Genomic DNA, 13,697 nt, shown 5'->3' with positions numbered 1-13,697 from the left:
ATCCTGAGTCTCTTGGGATGGTGAAACATAGGTGAAGTCTGCTTCAGGTGGCTTTGAGGCTGGCTGATATTTTAGCTATTAAACTTTGTGTGAATGACTAGCTGCTGCATTCCTGACCATCCTAAGTTAAACACATAATTTAGATAGACAGTACATTGTGCAAGGCAAGGATGAAGTGCAAGAATAGCTGGAGGCTGCTCATCTTCTTTGGAAGTAAAAGGCAAAGACAAATCTTTTATGGCTGTTCAGGGTGAGCTCCTGAAGATTACCTTCAGTCCCTTCCAGTCATAACTATCCAGGTGGTTTGGGGGAAGGGGGATTATAACAAGGCCAATACCTGTCTTGCCTGATCAAATTTACACTTCAAAAATTTTTACACTTGGTCTCTTACACACACACTTAGAGTTAGGTGAGGGAAACTGACTTTTATCTGAAAGTCTTCTGTCTAATTTTAGTATAAGTTAAGCAAAGTGAAATACCATTCTGTGAAAACTCTGCAAGCATAATGGCAATGACATCATTGGTTTTATGGAAACTTTCAGTAATCCAAACCCAAAATTTATAGCCATTCATCTATAAAACTTTTCTTGTCTAATTATGACAAGAATATACATAGAGCTTCATTAAAACGATAGCAAAGAGCAAGCAAGGAAGATCCTAGATGATCTCTATACAGAAAGAAAGGTGTACAGCAATATAAGAGAGAAAGGCAGGGGCTGTAGTTCCTGTTCCAATAAAACTACTTCTTCAGTGCTGAAAGAAACTGTCCTTTTCACTATACTGAGGTTTTCACCTCAGTATAAAAACTTAGAAAATGCATGGAAAGGTGTCCATAATGTAGAAGAAAGAGGTTTATGAGTGAGCAGAAGAGAGCACAGGCAGCTCACAGCAGCCGTGCAGCAGCAGGTTGGAAGCTGGAGGCTCAAATGGTTAGAGAGAAAGTCATAGGAGTAATAGCGGCCGCAGATGGATCATGCCAGCAGTTCACAAACCCGTGCTGGTTTGTGGCTGAATTGTCCTCGATTCTGCCTCATATCCCCCAAACAAACCAAACCACAGAAGCCCCTCCAGCTGATGGAGAATTTGTATAAACTTTAGTGTCATAAATCCCCTGTGTTTCACTGAAGCCTTATGCATATGTAACAGACAGCTGGAAATCGAAGGCCTTTTCTTAGGAATAGAATAGAATAGAATAGAATAGAATAGAATAGAATAGAATAGAATAGAATAGAATAGAAGAATAGAATAGAATAGAATAGAATAGAATAGAATAGAAATAGAATATTTTGGTTGGAAGGGACCTACAACAATCATCTAGTCCAACTGCCTGACCACTTCAGGGCTGACCAAAAGTTAAAATATGTTATTAAGGGCATTGTCCAAACGCTTCTAGCAATCGCCCATTGCTGGAGGAGGAGAGACAGAAAGCAGCATCTGGGATTTGGGTCGGTTTATTCTAGGTCTACCTTTGTTGCAAAGTTTCCCCCCCCTCCCCCCTAAATTCTTGATGGTTCAATAAAAGATGATGAATTAGCCTCCCTCACTGGATGGTATTTCAAGATTCCTTCCTCGCTCGGAGCCGTCAGGAAGAGCTGTGCCTCTCAGCTTCCCGACAGGCTCCCTTTTGCATTGTTTTCCCAGCTGCTCCCATCCCCTGGCATTTAGTGTCAGCTGGGGATGCTGCAGAGTAGCTGGGAAGAAAAACAGAGCTGAAGGACTACAGTGGTCATTAAGAAAAATAACAGCTTAGAGAGAGCAGGCTGAAAAAATATAATTACGAAGCCATTCACTATTCAAGCAGAGACAACTTCCAGTGCTGATAACATTATTTATCACTTGTATAGCACTTCAGATACAGTCACTAATTAATCCTTGTGCCACATCTGGAAGTTATGCGAGTGTATTACTGTCTCCCCCTTTTACTGTGCAAGGAAACAGAGACGTTAAGAGCCCAAAGAAGTAGTAAAGGTCAAAACGAGCACTAAAGCAGAGATGCTCAGTCCCAGCTCACTGCTTGTATCACAAAGGACGCTTTCTTTCTGTAGGATGGTGAAAACCAGTGCAAAGGGGATCCTTTACCCCTCCCACTATAACCACAAGCCTGTACAATGTAAATCATGTGAAAAAGAGAAAAATGGCCCAATGTTGTTAGACAAACTCATTGTGCAAAGGTAGTAGAGACCTTTGTTAAAGCCAGCGCTCCAGGCAATCCCCATACCTAGGGGAGCGAGGCAGGGGACTGCTCTCAGTCTCCCAGGACAAAGCTCCCCTTGGGTTTTTTGCCGCCAAGGCAGACTGCTCTGCCTGCTGCCCGCTGGACAGGAGACCGTTTTGTCCCTACACAACCGTGAGAACTGAAACCAGACTGCTGGCAAAGGGGAACACGGCAACACATCATCTTATCACTCAGGGTAATACTGCTCGAGCAGAAATACTGCCAAAAATAGGTAGGAAAACCGGGAGAGAAAACCAAAAGCACTTGAGAGCCTGTTTGAGCACGCTGGCAGTTAGTGAGCACTGTCTTCCAGAATGAGCCTATTTCTTCTGTTTAATAGGGAGAGAGGGAGTTGGTTCTTCCTTCATTCAATTTGTGTTAAGCTTTTTCTTTTAATGGAAAAACCTAGACAGCAGAAGCAAAGGAGATGCAGGCTAGATGAGGGTGCTGGTTTAAGCTGGAGTCATCTGAGCATGACTTTTGGCAATCAGTGAACCTGTTCTTGATTTCTTGAAGCAGAATAGTTTGTTGCTAGAGCCCCCTCATTTTGCATGTTCTGTGTGCTGATACCTAACACAGTATAATAGAGTTCACATCGATAATCAGCAAGACCACAAAAGCTGCTGTAACACACCGGGTTTGCAACCCAGCTGGTGTGATGCTGTCTCCAAAATCTCATGTGAGGGATGTGCAAGGGCAGCTATGGGCTAGAGTGGGGCTGGAAGCTTCCTCTTGACCTCTCATCATTAGGAAGCTGCCTGCAGTGTGAGATCCCCGGCTAAACCTCGGTTTTATCACCAGCTACAGCTCACTCTAGAGATCCCCACTTGGAGGTCCCTTGCTTCAGCGACCTGCCGCAGCATTGAGCTCTGCGGCCTCATTTTAAGCCTCTCCTTCAACATCTCACGTTTGCTGTCACTGGGTTCATCTGAGCGTGCTTTGTGCTCGTGTTTCAATACCCCAAGATTAGCAGCTCCCAGTTTCATCTTCTGTTCCTAGGTAAATGATTATGAGCTTTTCAATTTCTCTTCCAATCAGTTTTTCTGTGTCACTAATGATTCTTAGTGCTTATTTTTGAATCTTTTTTTATTTGCTTTGAAGCCGTTTTACGTGCCTATCTGTTCATCTACCCATCCATGCTCTATAAAGACATTCTGCAGAAGCTGCCAGTATTTCAATCCAAATTTACTTGCAAATTGAACAAAAACATGCTTGAAAAATTATTCACAGCTCCTATTTTTTTATTGTAGCCCCAAAGATCCAAGAATCCTAATTGTCTTGTAAGTATAATTGTGATTTTACACTTGATACTCATGAATTTATGCCTTTTATCAGCTACCTTTTCCCTTTTTGTTAATTACTTTTTGCTTAAAGGAACTGTTTCATCTCTTGTTTTTGGCACACTCTCTCCTTCCATTTGGAAGATGCTTACTCCTTTTCTCTTCCTAGATGGGCACACGCTGTGTAGCGAAAATATTAAGCCCGTTATCAGAATATATTCTTTACATACTTCTGAGCAGCTGACCTGCATGGCAGGATTTCTCCTTCACTGCTGGTGACAGTCAAAGGCAACGTACGGCCTGGAGCTGAGGAAACCCGCCCCTGTAAATTGTTGTGCAACTTCTGGTAGAACTGAGGTGCAGAAGTGAGAGAGGGGAAATGCTGCCACAAATAGGAAAGGAAACCAGGGGAGAAACCCAGAAACGCTTGGGAGCCAGGTCTTGACCTTACGAGCAACAGAGTTGACTCCCGTTTGGCTTCTAGCCATTTTTGGCAATAGAGACGTACATTTTCCTCCTAAGCACCATTTAAAATTAATGACAGGATATTTGTTAAAAATTGACCTTGGACAGAAACCTATCATATTAACAAAACTAATCAGCACTCGCTTGTATAAATCATCACCGTGGTCCTCCCCCTCCCCCTGCCCGACTGTGTGCCGGTGCTTTTTCATTTGTGTCTATTCAAGGGCAGTAAATGACTTTCTCTCCACGCTTCCAACCAGCCCCTTCAGCTGGTGCCAACCACAGTCTCACCGTGACAGCAGCTGTTGGGCTCAAAACAAGCGATTGAACTTCTCAGGTGATTGCACTTGTTGTCATACCTGCTTAAAGGCCACCTTGTTGCCAGGAGAAAATCTCTTTACCTCGGGGATTGCTAAGGGAGCTAGCAACCAGAGAACAACAAATACATATCAACTCTCAACATAATGACCTTTTTACTTGGACGTGATGCACAGCTAACGCGGCGCAGGACTTACTTCTGGTCCCAGTTTCTCCAGGAGATGATGAAAAAAATTGTCAAGCTCCTTCCCTTCTATGTAACCATTGTCTAAATAAAAGTCAAATATATTAATGGTCAGGCGGTGCTGCCTGAGCTCTGGGAACCAGGTCGCGTGCAGGGGGCTCAAGGCTGCAGGGTAGGGGTCCCAGCTGGGGGCCCTGCCAGCCCACTCGGGGGGTTTCCTATTCAATTTGATCAGTTCACGTCGATGTGGGTGCTGGGCACAGCGTTGTGGGGCTCCCTTAGGAGGTTTCCTTACAGAAAATTCAGGGGGGGGAAAAAAAACCCAAACCAACAGATTGGGACCACAGGAGGGAATAGCTGGAGGAACGGGGAGGTGATGAAAAGGCAAAAATTTTGGGTTGAAAAGGGGGATTTTAGACCTGATCCTAGGGCATGAAGAGGAGGAAGAGGGGGGCTCTGAAACACCTGCAGGACCCCGTGGGGGACAAGCTTGGATGCGCTGGCAGGCACCCACTCATGCAGGCACCCGTCTGGGCACCCACAGACACTGCACCCACCTGCATGCGCACCCAGACGGGCACCCACCCAAACGGTCACCCTTCCCCTCACGGGGCACCCACCCGCGTGGGCAAACTACGTGGCACCCACCCAGCTGGGCACCCGTCCGCCCCAGCACCCACGCACACACCACTCACCCGCCTGGGCACCCTCTAAACGGCACATCCCCCCCCCGGCGGGCACTCACCCGCCCAGCGGACACCCCCGCCTGGGCCCCCCACGCGTGTCCCGTTCCCCTCCCCGCCGGCCCCACTTGCCGTCGGCGTCGAAGCGCCGCCAGGCGCCGAGGAAGGCGGCGGCGTCCAGGCGCCCCGCCGCGCCGCTCTCCATGGTGCTGCCGCCGGCGCCCGCCCGCGCAGCCCCGCGCAACCCCCGCGCAGCGCCCGCGCAGCCCCGCGCAGGTTCTGCCCGCGGCCGCTGGCGGCCCCGACTTTCTTTGAGGGCGGCGGCCCCGCCCCGGGGCCGGCCCCGCGGGGGGCGCAGGGAGGGGGGAAACCCCCCCCCCCCCCCCCGCACGCGTGCGGCACGGCCCCGCGGGGCCCGCCCCACGGAGCAGCCCGGCTGCCCGGATCGCAGCCGTTGCGGGTGCGTCGGGCGGCCACGGAGCAAGGCCCGAGTCGAAATCAGGGTGTGCTTGGGCGCAGGTTCCGGCAGGACGGATCGCAGCCCTCCGGGGAGGATGGAGAAAAGGCCGACCCGCAGCCGCCGCTCCGAAGGGGCCGTGCGCCCCTCGCAGACAACCTTCGAAGTTTCAAAACTCCCCGAACGACGGCAGAAGTGCTTGCGGGAAACGTGAGGCTTCAGAGGAGAAGTGGTGTTTAGGGGGGTGGGAAAAAAGTTTGCTAAAACTTGTAACTCTCCTCCTCGGTTTATGAAAACGAAGCAGCAGCAGGCAGGGATCTCTCACCTTCTCATCCCTCCCAGCCATCGGGAGGGTTTCCCTCGCAGGAATGAAGAGCCACAGAATGAGGACGGATGGAAAGCTACACCCTCTTCCTCCTGTAATCCTAATCAAAAGAAGAAACCTTGGGGTTAGAGGTCTCAGCGCTGATAGAGAAAGGCTGATATTTGTTTATATTCTTGATGGTCCTGCTTGGGACTACATGTGATTTGAATGTCACCTCTATATTCACCTGCAGTGATTTCAAGTACCTGGGACTGGGCTCTGTGTCTTTGGGTGTGCTCCCAGAATAATTTCTAGGAACTTTATTATCTCCTTTGAGATCCCTTACAGATAGTTTTTTCCAGGTTGCTTTTGATTCAATATATATATATTGATTTTATGCAAATACTGATTGCTTTAGAGAGGCTCTCAGAAGCAGAGCGGAAAAGGCTTTTAGAAAGTATTTGAAGTTTGCCCTGAGCAAGCTCCTATTTCATCTGAGAAAAAAAAAACAAGCCCTGAAGAGCTAAAAGTTGCATTTTACTCAGGAAATACCAGGTCTGCAAGTTACATTATTTCAGAGGCATCACAACAGCGATGTCCAGCTTGTCCAGCGTGCAAAGGAAAAGGAGACGCTGCGGAGCTGTTGCCTTTAAGCAGCAGCATGCGAGCGGCTCGGTACAGGGGTTCCCTGGCCGGCAGCCCGGGATCACCTTCGGACTCCAGAAAAATGATCGTCAAGACGTTAACGCAATGGCAAGTCTAAAAGCAACCCCTGGGTTTCATGGGTGAGCTCAGAGGGGCAACCCCAGCACGGGAGAGGAGCATGTGCTCAACAGGCAACGACACACAGGGAAGTCTAAATTATTAGGGGACACCTGCACAAGTCCCTCGCTGGCATGACCGGCTGCTCCACAGGTTTCTCTTTGACCCGTCCTTGCCTCACTGCCAAAAGGCATTTCTGGGGTGGTAGCTCCCCCATGAAACCTCTCCTGCAGCCTCTTCTCCCCGGTGCTTCCCACCGTGGCTCCCGGCAGCGGTGGCCTCGTGTGCCCCATGGGAGCTGCCCGAGCTCCTGTGTGGGGTGAGGTCACTCGGCGCTGCTCCATGGCATGGTGGGGCATGAAGGCCACTTTTTGGCCCCATGTCTCTTCCCAGGACCCAGAGCCGCAGACAGGGAGCATCCTGATCCAGGTTTTTAGCAGAGAGCTGCCCATCAGTTTCTAGCAAGTTTTGTAACCTGGCTTTGGAAAGCATCACCGTGGCTGACACCAACAAGGGTCCTTGGTAGAATGATCACGACAACTAGTTTCTTACTAAAAATATTCTTAACAGAACTAACTTAAGAGGAAATACTACCCATATTTTGAAATACTTGCAAGGGGAAGCACCCTGCTGTTTGACAGGGACGGAGACAGTGAGGTTTTATGGGAACTGATGCAGAACTCAAGGCATTGAGAAGAGCTTGTCACAGCTGGTTCTCCCCCGTGCTCTCACAGGAGGAAGAGCAGGCAAGAAGCATCACCTTACTTAAACTGCCAATATTTATTCAGGATCTCACACAACCTCAGTGAAACCAGGTCCAGGATGGAGATAAAAAAGGACCTTAAAGCTTAATGGGCTCTCACCAAAACTCATCATTACCTGTGCATGAGGATGTGGATGATACGTGTCCATCCGTCTGAGCACCTCTGTCCTCCCACACACCCTCAGTGCCGGCTGCCTGCCCCGGCAAAGAGAGGCTTTGCTTTCACACAGCAGCAGAGCATGTTTGTCAAGGAGAAAAAAAGGAGCAGAGATGATGGCCTCCTCTTCTCTTTGCACCAGCTATGCCTTTGCTCCCCGCCAAAACCCTCCACCAACATACCCTATAGATATAGGGGCTACCCCACAGACACATGGCTGAACCGGTCTGACCCACCATGTATCGCACAAGATGGATTTAGGGGTCTTAGGGGTGGGATTGCAGAAATTTAGCTCGAAGTGACTGGAACCAGGCAAGCTGAGAGAAACCCCAGCCTGCGGTGAGGAGCCGGCTGCCCTGCTGCATGGCTAAAATGGGGTTCGGCTTCTCCAGTTGCTTTAGGTGACTCAGTAAAGCATGAATGAAAAAACCCCAAACAGCTCAAAGCAACTTTTACTGGTTCAGCAGGGCTTTCTGCAGGGTACCGTAAATTTTGAGGAGCATATTGAACTGTGGATCTATTGCCATTAGTATTAAACAACAAACTGAAGGTAGCTGCCTTGTGTGCAGCTCACGTACCAAACTCACCAACCGCTCTGCCTTGGCTTATTTCCTTAAAGGAATAAATAAGGATTAAAGGTAGGCACTATTTTAAAAAGCAGGGAGTGCTTTTGATTAAGGACTTCTCCTTTGGCTCCAGCTTTGCACTGTGCAGTAACGCTTGAGGTAGATGATCTCCAATCAGTGTTTTGAAAAGCTGAAAATGAAAAAAAAACAAAGCAATTGAATTCTTTTGCTTCAAAGCATTATGGATTTTTAAAGATACATATTTTGAAAACCCCACCACTGTCCCATTATTTTTTTCTTAAGTTCAGAAATGGCTTTAATGTAATAACACTTGACAGGATGATTTTTTCCATTAAGGCTTTGTGATGACAGATCATTAGTTCAGATGTTTCTTTTATTGGTTTATTTTCAGGTTATGGCAATTAGACATCAAAGAATACAAAATGTCCCTTTTTTTTAAATGTGAATCTGGGTATGTAAAATAGCTTTGAAAAAGAATAAAAATAGCTATTTTTCTAGAAAACTTCTTTTCTCTGTGATCTGCAAGGCTCCTGAAAAAGGCAACCAAAAATTTGGGATGTAGGTAAGTAAGACTCACTAGGAAGTGGAAATGAACAACTTATTCCCGGTAACTCTTCCCTCCTTTCAGCTCAGGCACTCTCGTGTTGGTGGGTACCAGCTCTCGCTCTCCTGCTCCAGGGAGCCTCCGACCCGGCTTCTGCACCTTCCCGGGCTCCCCGACAGGTGCTTCTCTTCCACAGCACCCCTCAGCCTTCCCAAAACCCTGCCTTGAGGAGTCCCACAAAGACGTTCTCGACTGCAAAGAAGAGCAAATACCCTGGATACCCCCTGATTTGGTGGCATTTGGCTCTTAAATGAATGTGCTTCGGTAGGTGCCTCCATGCTGGAAGCATTTGCATGGCCATTATGCGGCCCCGCTGTGGGTCGGGGAGCCCTCCAGCTGGGAGACACAAGCAATGCCGTATTATTTAGCTGATGCTGATAATAAATTAAAAAAATGGCAATTTGTCCAAAGTACGGAGCAGTGTAAGGAGCATGTGGCCAAAACCCAGGCTGGGCTAACTTTGTAGAAAGGCTTAATCAAGCAACTGGAAATGGGAAAACATGCCTAAAAGTGCAGATTGCTGATTTGCAAACGGAAAAAGGGACAGCTGACAAATGCCTCGTTCTTTGGGCCAGACTCGAAGTACCACTGTCACACATTTGTGTTTCCATGACCAGAACAGGGAACCAAAAAAAAAAAAAAAATCAGCATCGGGATTTGTGGCATGACTTTGTCCCTCACCTTTTCAGAAGATAATTTCAATAGACGCAGACACGGATTTATAAATGGAAATAATTTTCCTCATCAAATGGCTTCAGCTACCCTCAGCTTTGCACTGACCAGGGACACTGAGGAAGCCACCGCTGGCACCCATCAGCGTTTCCTCCCACACCGAGCGTGGGTTTTGCAGGTAGCTTGGGTCCTGCACGGGTCCTGCAGGAAGCCCAAGCCCGGATCCTCGGTGCGACCTGTTTTCCCCAGCACCTGATTTGCATCAGCGGGGTGGGAGGCGAGGGTGCCAGATGAGCTGCTGCGTGCAGCTGGGCTGCGGAGGGTGGGGATGACGTGCTGCCGCCCAGCAAGGGGTCTGTGAGCATCCCAGAAAAGGAAAATGCTGGAGAAGCAGACGAAAGACAAACTGAAAGGGAAAGAAAGTCGAAATAACAGGGTCAGTCAATCCCCCTACCATTTGCGTGGAAATCAAGTCAGAGATAAAGCTGTCTGCTGCAGAAAAGGAATAGGCTCTTCTTTTTTCCAACCCCACCCTCAGATGGGTACAAGCTGCTTATTAGCAGCAGACCCCAACCCCCACCGGCGCAGGCGGATGCCTTCCTCCCCCCGCTCCCTCCCTCCCTCTGCCCAGCGAATCCCGCGTCCCTGTGCGGTGCTGGATGCTGGTTCCACCCTTTCTGGCCCAGCTGGTGCTGGGGGTGTGGGTGCACGGGGATGCACTGCCGTTCCAGGTACCAAGTGATGTGATGTGACGGGAGGACTCCCGTCCCACAGATGTTCCCCTCCACAGATTCCCACCAAGGCCACGTTTTTCCAGCCTTCCCCGTGCAGCCCCCAAAATGAGAGGCATCAGTCCTCTGTCCTCTTCTCTGTTTTGGACTGGCAATGGGGATCCCATGGGTGTTACGGGGGAGCAGCCAACCCCTTCCCACTGGGGAGCTGCTGGAAAGGAGGGGTCAGGACTCAGGCCATCAGATGGGATCTAAGAGGAGATTTCCCAAAGGAAAAGCCGACATTTCCCCCAGCTACAAGCCGCTTGGTGCTACCCAGCCAAGGGCTGCAGTCTCAGTTACAGTTAATGACTTACTTTCATTATTTCAGTCTTCTGCTAGAATTTAATGTTGTCTGAATAAAGTGGGGGCTGTACAGCCTCCATGGGGCTCTCCTCTACCCACCACTGGGTCTTGCCCACCTAAGCGAACAGGAAGAGAAGGAGGCACCTCCCGAGCAATGCTGAGCAGAGATTACAGAATTAACTTTACTCCTCCATTCAGTTAAACCAAATTGGATTTGCCAAGCTGGCAGCCCCTCTCCTGCCTTCTCTGGCCGGTATCAATCTAATTAAAATGCTTGTTCCCCCAAGCAGCTTTTCTTCTCCACAATTCAACTTACTGGAAAAGCAGAAAAAACAGGCTCTGAAGGGTCGGGGCTGTGGTCAGCTGGCAGAGTTCATCGCAAATTGCCAAAGCAACGTGAGCACAGCGGCATCAGAGCAAGGACCCTGCCACGAGGCTGGGAAGGACCGTGGCAGCATCTCTGCTTTCCCACGCCCCATTTCTCAAATGTGGGTGCTCAAAACCCTCTTCTAATAAAGCCCCAGGACAGCTGATGTAGGGGCATCAAAGGCAGGGTGGCTTTCATGTCGGGAAGAGACTCTTCTCATATCGGCAGGAGCTGCTTCTTCAGTTTGCTGCGGGATACGGCATAAGAAATTAAGTTTTGCGATAGCACAGCGCTTGCAAAGACACCTTGAAAAAAATGCATGTTCCCCTTCATCTGCTGTGCAGAGACTCACACTTTGTTTTCTCTCTCTTTTTGAAAATACAGGGTCTCACCGTTCAGGTTCTCGGTGCTGACGAGCATCATTGCTCTTGCAGCGATTTCTCTGTGGTACTTGGCACTGGGGAATTTGCACTCCCAGGGCAGCAGTGGCCCCTGCCCCTGTGGGGTCTCTCTGAAACAGCAGGACCAGCCACGGGTGGGATGTCCTGGGGAGGGGGTGAGCCACAGCCCCAGGTATGGGGAGGCGAAGGCACTTGCCACGGGCTGCCCAGGGCAGGGCAAGGACGGCGGTCCGGGCTCCCGCCCAGGCAAGCGCCTCGTCCCAAGGACCAGCTTGTCCCTGGCTGCGTGCTGATGGAGAACCGACAGCTCTGTCCCAAACACGGAGGAAAACAGAGTCACTTGTTTTTAAGAGATTTCATTTAAGCTGGCAGAGACAGAGAAGCCGATCTCTTCCCTCTTTCCTCTTCCTCCAAGTCTCAGGCAAGAGGCAGGAGCTCTGCCCTTTCTCTGCACCGGCCTCTTCCCACCAGCTGGGATTTCCCCTCCCCTCCCCTCACTGTGACCCCAGAACCCCCGGGATGTCTCTCATCCCGAGGGGTGCTTGGATGCACCCCCCACCCCAGGCTGCTTTCTAGGGACTTGCCATCAGCTTTTACACCGCTCGACTTGTTTCACTACCCTGCAGCTCACCGTGAGACCTCACTTTTGCGTTTCTTCACCCCGTTCAGGTGCCTGTTCCCGGGTCCCTGAACACACAAACCTGCCGGGAGCTCCCAAAGGCACATCACATGTGGCTCCACGTCCTTTGCCAGGTACCACTGGGTTTCAGCACAGCACAGCTTCAGCCCCTGCTGAAGCTGGCACTGCTTAGCTCCCGCTCTCAGAGCCTCAGAAGAACAACCCAGGAGCGTTTCGCCTTTCAGCAATTCTCAGAATAACCTCAAATAAATAAATAGCCAAACTAAATGACTAAAACAAACCACTGCCTCCAAGATGAAGTATTGCCTTCAACACCTCACGGCTCTTCTGCTCTTGTTACAGCCCAGCCATGTGCCAGGACGAGGAGCAGCCCCATGAGGACAAGCCTGCAGCCCCAGTGCCTTCGGCTGAGGTGCTCCAGACAGTTTTCCACCCGTTTCTGTGTCTCAAGGGATCAGGATGGGGACGGCAGGGGAGCACGAGATGGTGGGAGTCCCATGGCCAAATCCACTGAAGTCTCGATGCTGCCAGCAAATCCTCAAGGCTGGAAAACTGCCCTTCAGAGCTGGGGAACTCTGTTTCACGAAGGGAAAAGGAGATTTCCACGTGCAATGATCAGAGCAGCGTTTTAAGCTGCCAGCCGTCGGCAGTGCCTGCTGAAGTGAGGTGCAGTCATGGCCCGAGGGCCAGGGAGCCCTGGCTGCTTGGTGAAGCTGGTTGCTCTCAACCAAAAATGAACGTGCCCCACTTTGCCTCCTGGGGGAAGTCACCCTGGCCACTGTGGGGTCCCGCCCTGCCTGTGGTCACGATGGCGTTGGAAATGTCGGACACGGGTGGAGGCTCAGGTGGAGAATCACTTGCTGTGGTGCTGGCGAGACGCTCACGTTGGGAAAAGGCACGAGAGACTGCAGGAGCATGGGCAGAGGGATGAGGAGGAAAGCCGGGAAGGTGCCTGGCAGATCTTCCTATGATCTCTTATATCCAGGGTGGGGAGGTGGAGGCCAACCCAAGGCAGCACTTTTCTCTCTTTAGCAGGACACAGGTTAACGTTTATGCGACAGACTGAAGGCATTTTAATTATCCAGTGAGCAGTTTGTAACCTTTGAGAGACTCGCTGTCAATGCCATTGGGGCATCCAAAGGCGTTAGGAGGGTTTTGGCTGGGCATGGGCAGGGCAGCAAGGCCCTGGGCACCGGCTCGCCAGCTGCCTGCCTGGAGCTACGGAGAGGGCTCACAGGGAGGGGGCGAGGGCTGACGGCACTGAGAGGGAATGAGTCGGACAACTGGGTTTTGTCATCTCCTACCTTTGAAGGAAAGAGAAGGTCATCACCGTGTGCTTATGTAGCAACTTTCATCCTCCCCATTCACAGACTCTTTCTTAGGATGGGGAAAGACTGCTCTGCTTTCCAGGTCCGATCTAAATGATAATCTCTGGTACTCACCTGCGCTGTATTTGTTGGAGATCCTCTGGGCCACAGCTCCAGGAGAAGCGAAGGACAGTGTCACTACCTGAAACCTCCCCCCAGCTTCAGCACAAGCAGAGGATAATCCCCAGAGGTGGGATTCGGGCACAGCCCACCCAGCATTAGCATCCCTGGGTGTGGGGAAAGCAGCACAGCCCTCTCATGAGCACAAGAAAGCAGTGTTTCAAACGGGAGCAGAACTTTCTGGTATTTTCCTAGAAAATGTTTCTCAGTAGCTTTTTTTCTATGCAACAGGAGAGAGAAATCATCACCACATTAATCAACTAAAAAGGAGCAGC

The 13,697-nt window shown here is 50.2% G+C and overlaps 1 protein-coding gene across 1 annotated transcript in view; it reads right to left on the bottom strand.

The window, feature by feature from the left end:
- Positions 1-5,350, bottom strand: part of SCGN (secretagogin, EF-hand calcium binding protein) — a 31,797-nt gene extending 26,447 nt beyond the window's left edge. Inside the window, exons 1-2 of the mRNA XM_072851327.1 lie at positions 5,278-5,350; positions 4,476-4,546 (exon numbers count right to left, since the gene is read on the bottom strand). Coding sequence (XP_072707428.1) covers positions 4,476-4,546; positions 5,278-5,350 — 144 coding nt within the window. The remainder of the gene's footprint in view (positions 1-4,475; positions 4,547-5,277) is intronic.
- Between the last annotated feature and the right edge of the window lie 8,347 nt (positions 5,351-13,697).

This window comes from Ciconia boyciana, chromosome 2 (assembly GCF_034638445.1).
Source record: "Ciconia boyciana chromosome 2, ASM3463844v1, whole genome shotgun sequence".
Lineage (NCBI taxonomy): Eukaryota > Metazoa > Chordata > Aves > Ciconiiformes > Ciconiidae > Ciconia > Ciconia boyciana.
The sequence above is the reverse complement of the archived record's forward strand: the minus strand, read 5'-3'. Positions and strand labels throughout refer to the sequence as shown.